This window comes from Hypomesus transpacificus, chromosome 13, assembly GCF_021917145.1.
Source record: "Hypomesus transpacificus isolate Combined female chromosome 13, fHypTra1, whole genome shotgun sequence".
Classification (NCBI taxonomy): Eukaryota; Metazoa; Chordata; class Actinopteri; order Osmeriformes; family Osmeridae; genus Hypomesus; species Hypomesus transpacificus.
This window is the reverse complement of record NC_061072.1, coordinates 24,942-34,120: the sequence shown is the minus strand read 5'-3', so window position 1 is coordinate 34,120 and position 9,179 is coordinate 24,942. Positions and strand designations below refer to the sequence as shown.

The 9,179-nt window shown below is 45.0% G+C and overlaps 2 protein-coding genes across 2 annotated transcripts; one reads left to right on the top strand and one right to left on the bottom strand.

The window, feature by feature from the left end:
- Positions 1–230: 230 nt before the first annotated feature.
- LOC124475448 (glucagon-like peptide 2 receptor) lies at positions 231–5,412 on the top strand. Its single transcript, XM_047032055.1, has 12 exons — positions 231–324; positions 407–511; positions 1,026–1,126; positions 1,385–1,491; positions 2,010–2,166; positions 2,424–2,583; positions 2,785–2,845; positions 3,044–3,110; positions 3,892–3,980; positions 4,275–4,413; positions 4,668–4,709; positions 5,017–5,412. Exons 1-12 carry the CDS (start codon positions 231–233, stop codon positions 5,410–5,412), a joined length of 1,518 nt encoding a protein of 505 aa, XP_046888011.1.
- Positions 5,413–6,215: 803 nt separating this feature from the next.
- On the bottom strand, positions 6,216–8,123 carry rcvrnb (recoverin b). The gene is made up of 5 exons (XM_047032567.1): positions 7,894–8,123; positions 7,638–7,775; positions 7,324–7,474; positions 6,822–6,933; positions 6,216–6,334 (listed from the first exon to the last, which is right to left on the bottom strand). The coding sequence occupies exons 1-5, from the start codon at positions 7,983–7,985 to the stop codon at positions 6,216–6,218; spliced, it is 612 nt and encodes a 203-aa protein (XP_046888523.1). The 5' UTR covers positions 7,986–8,123.
- Between the last annotated feature and the right edge of the window lie 1,056 nt (positions 8,124–9,179).

Below are 9,179 nucleotides of genomic sequence, written 5' to 3'. Positions count from 1 at the left end.
CGTTCAATAGTGCCGCCTTAACATCAAATACACTTCCATTTATTTGTTGCATCTAAAAACATTGCACGCTCACTTTGCACATCCTTGGGTCTGGAGAGCCACACACCTTCCATATTCCATAAAGCCAGTTTGTGAGATAATCAATCCACTTATAGACAGAGATTCCTGGCATGTTGATGAGGGATATTGATATATTCTGTGCTGTTCGTCTGTTGAATACGTGAAAGGTCATGGGTTCGGTGCTGGAGAACGTGATAACTAAACGGACTGAGTACCAGGAAAACTGCACCAGAACGTTGGAGTCCAGCACCCCCACAAAAGCCGGTATGATTCCTGTCCGCTTTGGGGCGTTTCAACTCACAAACCAACTGGGCATGTGACCTTTCAACCCCACCTTGCCTTGCAGGAATCTTCTGTAACGGGACCTTTGACAGGTTTGTGTGCTGGCCTCATTCCTCTCCAGGGAACGTGTCGGTCCTGTGTCCCTCATACCTGCCATGGATCAAGGAAGGTAAACAAACACTTGCGTTTCTCGTATCTCTTCATCTCTAATTAAGGCCAGTTCCCACTGTGTTGATTTGGAGTGATATGCCTGTTGGCATGTGTTGGGGCCGTGAAAAAAATCAGTTATCTTTCCAAAGATCCTACACCTAACAGCCAACACTAGAATGTTTGGTGTTGGTGTTTTTTGGGGCAATGTGAACAGGGGAGTGTTCCAGAAAGCAGGTTATGCGACATCACCGGGCAAGTTAACTCTCCCTCGTGGGCTATGTTGCTGCAATGTCTCCGTGGCTACAACGCTGGATGTCAGCTGGGGAGTCAAATAACCTCCTTTCTGGAATCCACCCCAGGCCTCACGAACCACCGCTACAGCACCGATAATCTGTCAGACCTCAATACCTCAGATCATCTAGCAACACAGGCCATTCCTTAGCACTACAGATGCTTATCTGCTGCACTTACTACATAGACATTGGTCGCTATGGATGAAAGCCAAATGAAGACATGTTGCCTTCCTCTCGCAGACGCCTCCAGGAACGTTTACCAGGAATGTCTGGCCAATGGGAGCTGGCGGTCTGACCGCGATCAGAGAGAATGTCAGGAGCCACACTTTTTCAAAGAGGAGGTGAGGAGACGGTCGCAAGAGCCCTCTGGGTGCACTCTGAAAGCTCCCTGTTTCCTGCAATCTGTAGTTCAACCACTGAACGTGTTCAAAACAACGCAGCGCTTCACGATGTATCAACTGCCCCATGTCGCGTGTTGATGATGAATGATAAAAAAAGAAACCATTTGTATATATTGTCTTGTGTTATAATTGTGTGTGTGTGTGTGTGTGTGTGTGTGTGTGTGTGTAAATGTGTGCCTGTGTGTGTGTGTGTAACAGGAAGACGAGATGTTCCGGCAGACAGCTCTCCGGGTCATCTCCCTCGTGGGCTACTCCCTGTCCTTGTCCTCCCTCTCCCTGGCCACTCTGCTGATGGGCCTGCTCAGGTGTGCATCATCCCTGCATCATCCCTATCCACCCTCACTGAAACGCACGCCGTCTGCTGCCTCCGTCCCTCCCTCGTCCCAAAACATACACTTCATCCCTCCTTCTCTCTCCACACAATACTTCCTAGAATTTGGCCTCGTCTCTCCGTCTCTCTAAATACTGCCTTCATGTCTCCTTCTATCCTAAACACAGTCCGTCTTTCCCTCTGAACACTGCCTCAATGCCTCCTCTCTAAACCGAATCCCTCCTTACGTTTGACCGCAATCCCTCCGTCTCTCAAAAAACCGCCTCCATCCTTCTCTGTGAACTTAGATTCATCTTCCCCCTAGCCGACGAAGAGTTGCATCCAAACGCCTGTCCCAAAACAGATCACAATTCACGGTGTCACGCACCCAAGAACATTTTAGACCCGTAATGACCCAGTTCCGGAATCACCCCTCCAGTGTTCCAGCTATCTGTCCTGTTGTTTGCTATTGGCTTCTGAATCAGAGGCTGTTTGTGTTGGCTCCTCCCTCAGGAAGCTCCACTGTGCTAGGAATTACATCCACATGAACCTGTTCCTGTCTTTCATCCTGAGGGCCCTGGCAGTCATCACCAAGGAGATCCTATTTCATTTCACCTACACCAAGCTGCCCAAAGATGAGACTGGGTGGAAGGCCTACTCCAACTCCACGGTATAAAGAATCCCAGTGGATGAATGATGCTACATTTTCCAACGTTTTTTTGAGGGATTAGTTAAAAAAATTGCACATCAAACTAAAAAGTAATGTTGTGTTATGATGTTGATTTTGTGGAAGGAATCTCTACAGTGGTTTGTGTCATTTCTCTCTTTATGCATGACTAGTAATCAATCTATAACTTATCAATCTAGTATCTGATCCATACTGTGTCGTCTGTCTTGTTTTGTCTGTCTACTTTGTGGCCTACCCAGATCCAGATTTTGTGTAAGGGCTCCAAGGTGTTCATGGAGTACTTTGTGGCCTGTAGCTTCTTTTGGCTCCTGGTGGAGGCCATCTTCCTCCACACCCTCCTCTTCACGGCCGTGCTGACCAAGAGACGCCTGCTGAAGAGATACATGCTCATTGGCTGGGGTAGGGTTTCATAATGAATTGGCCCAAGCTCATTGGCCAGGATTAACGTTATAGGCTGAACAGGTCAAAGCTCATTGGCTTGGGGTAGAGATCTAGACAGGGTGGGCAAGAAATCATTGGCTAGGATGGAATTGTAAGCAGAGTAGACAATAGCTCATTTGTTATTAAGGATTCTACCCTTAATGTTCTTGTTTCACTTAGGAACCCCATTCCTGTTTGTGGTGCCATGGGCAGTGGTCAAGATCCTGTATGAAAACACAGGGTGAGTGTTTCTTCAATCTGTCATTTCTTCCTGCTCACTTACTAAACATGACGAGGCCGACCACTTGTGAGACTGAGATAGGGTCAGCGGTCTGAGTGTTTCTGGTCCTGACTGGGCTCACCTGAGTGTTTCTGGTCCTGACTGGGCTCACCTGAGTGTTTCTGGTCCTGACTGGGCTCACCTGAGTGTTTCTCCCAGGTGCTGGGTCAACACCAGCAGACTGATATGGTGGATCATTAGAGGACCAATCACGTTGTCCGTGCTGGTGAGTCGAACTGCGGCAAACACCCGAGATTTGTGTTTGATATTGATATGTTGATGGTTCTGGTTCTGTTGATTTCATAACTCAGTATGTTGATATGCTGATATCATGTGTTGACATGATGATATCACATGTGGATTTCACATATCAATATCACATGTTGAAATGCCGATATCATATATTGATATGCTAATTACATACATTGAAATCACGTGCTAAGACATGTTGATATCATATGTTGATATGTTTGGCAAACCGTGAAGCCCTGTGTGACATTTCTTGTAAGATGACAACGTTTATTGACCTTACAGTCACAGGGCATGGGCCACAGGGGCCACTGCAGTGAACGTACATCTGGCCTGTTGAACTTTTCCAGGCTGATCTCAGCCTGTTTCCAGGCTGATTTCAGGGTGGATTTAATGGTGGCTCTCGTGATGCATCATGACTCAGGGATAGTTGGAGGCAGGAGGGAAACGTGATATTCAGGAGTCACAAGCGCATTCATCAGATAGGAAATGTCATGGTTTGTTTCACAGTTCCAGTCAAAGTCCAGTCAGAATTTCCACACAAAAAGCACATACTGCATTATGAATCATAAGAAATCATATATGTTTATGTATATGACAGTCCAATGATTAGATATGAGATATTATTACAAATTATTCGATTTTCATCCTGCCACTTTGTTGATTGTTTATCCGACTACATCTTTGTTTAATTATGTGTGGAGTATAAATACAGATATGCAGTGGATGTCTTTCTGAACTGGGAATTTCCATTGTAGGTCATCTTCGTCATATTTATAAAAATCCTTATGCTGCTGCTGTCCAAGTTGAAAGCTGATCAGGTGAAGTTCACAGACTACAGATACAGGTAGGTTTGCTGCTCTGACTCAAACATCTTGATGGACCATCAATACAGTACAGTGATCTATGTGTCCATTATTTGTAGTTCAATACAGTGTATGTGTCTGCCTCTTGCCCCTCTCCTCTCTCCCTCACCCCCTTTCATTCACCTCAACCTCCCCCCCTCTCCCTCTCCCCCTGCCCCCGCTGCCCCAATTCCACAAACCCTCTCCCTCACCCTTACTCCCCCTCAACCCCGCTCTCTCCCCTCTATCCCCTCACCCTTCCCTTCCCTGCACACCCCTTTTCCCTTCCCCCCCAGCCTGGCCCGGGCCACCCTGGTTCTGATTCCTCTGTTGGGGCTCCACGAGATGGTGTTCGCCATGTTCATAGACGAGTGCGTCAAGGGCGACGGACGCTACGTGCGCAACTTCTTCAACCTGACGCTCAGCTCCTTCCAGGTGAGAGAGGAGCACATCCAGGGCTGGAAGGGGAAATCAGGGCAACAATACTTTTTGGTTTTCCTCCATTTTGATGTCAGAGTTATCCCACAAACAAACAAAATCCTTTTCACCTTTTGTCCCACTCGTTTTAATTTCGGAAATTAAGTATAGTTAGATGCAAAGGTATTCATCCTCAAAGAGACTTGAAAGAATGTGAGTGTTCCTGAACGTACATGCGTGTGTTGTGTGGTAACACTCGGGATCTCTGACAGGGATTCCTGGTAGCTGTGCTGTACTGTTTCGCCAATGGAGAGGTGAGAAGACAGACATTAGCATGAACACAGTCTGATTCGCCAACACAGAATCACATTAACGACATGATCTGTTTTGCGTTTTTATGTGGTGTGACCAGGGGTCGTAGGTGGGAAAAAGAAAATTACATTTAACAGCCACCAAAAAAAAAAAAACTCAGTTATAAAAAAGCTGTCCCACCCACATTTTAAAACAAACCTACGCCCCTGCTATCAATACATGTATATTCAGCCACGTTGTTAAAAAAAGGTTGTGTACATTATACAAACCAACGTAAAGCGCTTTCCGCTCTCCTCCATGTCCGTCCAGGTCCAGACTGAGCTGAAGAAGCGCTGGCAGCTCTTCCTGTTCACCAACCACTTCCAGGTCAGGAACTGCTTCCGGGGCGCTCCCCTCAAACACCTGTGGAAGTGTTCCCGAGGCCGCCGCCCACACGGATCCGAGCAGAGCGAATCGTACGAGGAGGGCGGAGCTCCCACTCACTGCCACCTGCTACAGGTGGCCACACAGAGAGATGGAGGAGGAAGAGGAGGAAGAGGAGGAGTAGAAGGCGGGGGAGGAGATAAAGGGGGCCAGCAGGGGAGAGGGAGGGGGAGGGACACGACGAGTCTGGAGTTTCTGGCAAGGAAGAGTCTGTCCAGTAGCGATGGAGAGATCACCCTGGGAGAAACCATGGAGGAGATACTGGAGGAGAGCGAGTTCTGAGGCCTGTCTTTTCTCTCCATCCATCCCTATATCTCTCCCCAAGTCCACCCAGACTATCTCAGACTGCTGTGTCACCAACAGACATGTACTGTAGTGATGGACCCTAAACCCATTTGACAGGGATTGACTTTCTATGAATAGGGATAAAGTAAAGTGCATTTGTATACCGTTGCGTACCAGTGAAGATCTAGAATGTTCACATTGTGTTTTTGTACCGCCCGTTCTGCACATGTATTTACCGTCAAGTGTAATGTGTACTTTGTTGTACTAAGTACTGTTAAAACCAAGTACAAAATATTGTAAATAACGATTGTAAATGGCAGGCCTTTATACAAAAAAAAAGAAAAATACAAACACGAACAGATGATTGTAAAATATGTATTTGTTGTTAAAATGTAAATAATATGCTACATTATAGTCTCGTATTTTGAAAGAAAATGTGTGAAAGTAACAATCACTTGATGAGATGGGTATATTATATTTGTCATGTATAGAGCATATAGTGATACATGAAATGTTTTTCGTACGACTCCAGTATATAGGTTGATGTTACACCATATATAAGCTAAATTCTTACTGTACAGTACATGGCAAAGCTGTCGTATTTCTACGACACAACTAGGTGTGATGTAAAACTGCTTAAAAAATAAACGTACATTCGTGCAAGCACTGGGTCCTCTTTCACTAAAGACACTGGATCCAAACCAGACACAAATATTCTATGAACAAAAAGACAAATATTACAGCTATTAACAATTATTTGACTATATAAATAGTATTATTATACTAATAAAGTAGTAATGCTAGTGCTTCTTCTCCTTTAGCCTGTCCTGGACCTTCTGGGGTTCGTCAAACTGGATGAGTCTGAGGATGTTCTTGTTGGCCATCACCCCCTGGATGAACTCCCCTTCCGTTATCTTGTCTGGAGCACAGAAAAACACAACTGATTCATTTACAGATACAAAGAACATCACCAGAGATTTGTTTACATTTACATTTAGTCATTTTCGTTTAGTCGTTTAGAGATACAACAAACGCCACGATTGATTTGTTTACAGATATGACGAACGCCGCAAGGGATTTATTTCGAGGAATGACAAACTCTACAATGAATGAATTTAAAGGTATGGCAAACTCTACAACTGATTCATCTCGCCGTATGACAAACATTTCAACTGATTCATTTAAAGGGGTGAAATACACCACATGGGATTCATTTAGCGATTCGACAAACAGCATTGGGGATTCATTTGAGGACCAAATAACACAGCAAAATAGTCATTAAGAGGAGCTACAACAAACACCACTACCCAAAAGATTAATTTAGAGATGTATCACAAATGTGTCGTTAAGTGAGTGACAAATGAAGATGACATGCCATGAGCTCATGATGACGACCGTCAACCTACCGTTTTCTTTCTTTCCAAAGAAGTCCCAGATTTTATCTGTTCGCTTCTCCGGAGTGTTCTCATCCTCTGGAAGGTTCTTCTGATCCTCCTTGGAAATCATGTTGAAGATTGACTGCGGGGAAATCTTAAGGGATCAGTCTATTGGTTGCACTGTACCCAAAAGCACTTCAAGAATTTGGTATTTTCTGTTATTACTTGGCTGCACTAATACTATCTAGTACTACTAAAGTGAGTCCGTTCCAAGGTTGTTGTTTTTTTGTTGCATGACATGTTCATGAAGTCCTGGCTCACTCCACGACAGAATTCCCAGATGACACCAAAGCCGACATCCATAACACCCATGGCGACATCACCAAATACTTGAGTTGGTTTGACATTTACATAAATGAATAAAACCCGTAGGATAAATCAAACATCCATGCAACCTAGCTGTCCATATTCAACACCTGACCAAACAATCCCGAACACCCACAAACAGCCACTTCCGGTAAAACAGCCTTACCTCAACAATCTCGTGGATCTCGTTCTTGGTGACGCTGCCGTTGCGGTCCACGTCGTACAGGTTGAAGGCCCACTCCAGTTTCTGGATGGTCTTTCCTGACGAGGTGAGGTGCAGGGCTACAATATACTCCTTGAAGTCCAGCGTGCCATCACTGTTTCACATTCAACAAGGTATACAGTCTCGTCGTCCAAAACAAGAAACAAGACCAGCCGTAGCCAACCGCGTAGGCAGACGTAATTGACATTACGAATGAATCAAACGGAATCGATCGCATAAACAAACCGGTTCGAATCAGTTGCTGACAGAAGCAGTACCTGTCTGAATCGAAGCTTCTGAAGACATGGCAGGCGTAGGCCTTGGGGTCAGCGTCGGGGAAGAAGCTGGCGTAGATGGTCTCAAACTGCTGTCTGCTTATGCGCCCGCTCGGACACTCCTTCAGGAAGGTCTGGTACCTGCAAGGGGAGGTGGGGAGACACAAAGAGACTCAATATGCAGTGGAGTCCATGATATGTTGGTGTGTGTGTGGTGTGTGTACGCTTGTGTGATGTGTCTGTATGTGTGTGCTTGTACCATGTACACAGTTGTTCCTCGCTGTACATAGTGTTCAGCTTCAGGTCTTCCAACAAGTCCTTGGACAGAGCTCCACTCTTGCTGTTGCCCATATCTCCACTCTCTCTCTATCCACCGCCTTTTTTTTCTATATCACTTTTTGAATCTATGCTTCTCTCTTTTTCCCTGTCTTTCTCTATATCTTCCTTCTTCTTTTTCTTTCCCTCCTCGTAGTTCTCCTCTCCCACTTCTCCTCTTTGTCTGTTGACCGTGTCGAGAAGTTCTCAGCCGTGACCTCACCAAGCTACAACAGTCCGTCCTCTGAACACTCACACCATTGAGACCAGAGGCCTCCTCTATAAATCCTAATTTGATGGCTATGGTTGGGATAATCTGGATGAATCATAGTCCCATGGAGGTAGCACTGACCTCAGACTTGATGGTCTAAACACACACAGCTGGAGACCGAAGAAGCAGGATTATTGCAACCAGAACCCACAACCTGCTCATGGAACGGGTATGTACGTTCTTTTAATTCTAATTCTAAAAGTGCTAGACTTTACCAGGCTTACCCGGCAACAGCAGGGGAGCCTTGTGATCTTGTTGGATAGCCTGATTAAATTGGCTTTAGTTAGTTACCTAAGTGTTTGTTCTGTTATACCCTGGGTGACTATGTCCTGTGTGAAATGTATCTCTGATGACTGGACAGAACCAGAGCCGGCCCAAGGCATAAGCGAACTAAACGGCTGCTTAGGGCCCCCATGGCCACCAGAGGGCCCCCAATAGCACATGAAATTACAGCTCAATTACTGTAACAATTATATATATATATATACAGCGTCACCGAGGGGCCCCCCAAATCAATTCTGCTTAAGGCTTGGGACAGCCATGACAGGACCGATCTCTTCGTTAATGTTGGAAATGTTACAAAAGTTAAAAAGATCTGACTGGTCATTGCATTTTATCTTCTGGATCCAAATAACTAAAGTCTCTTTGATTAACTCTGGGACATATTAAAGACCTTCTGATTAAATTGCACGTGAAAGATAGCCACACTGAGTGTAAGCGGCTTCAATCAAGCATGAAGACCTTTAACTAAAACCAATTTTAGATCAGTAAATAATCCAATTGTCTGTGACTCATTTTAATATAGAAAAAAACTCTAAGAAAGCACTAAACAGGATTACGATATGTTAGTGTGACTATTGGCTCACGCGGATTTCATTTCACGTTCATTTCAGTGATCTTTAGGAGACTCATTGTATAACCTACTTTGGGGAAATTATTATGAATGCATTCATAATTAT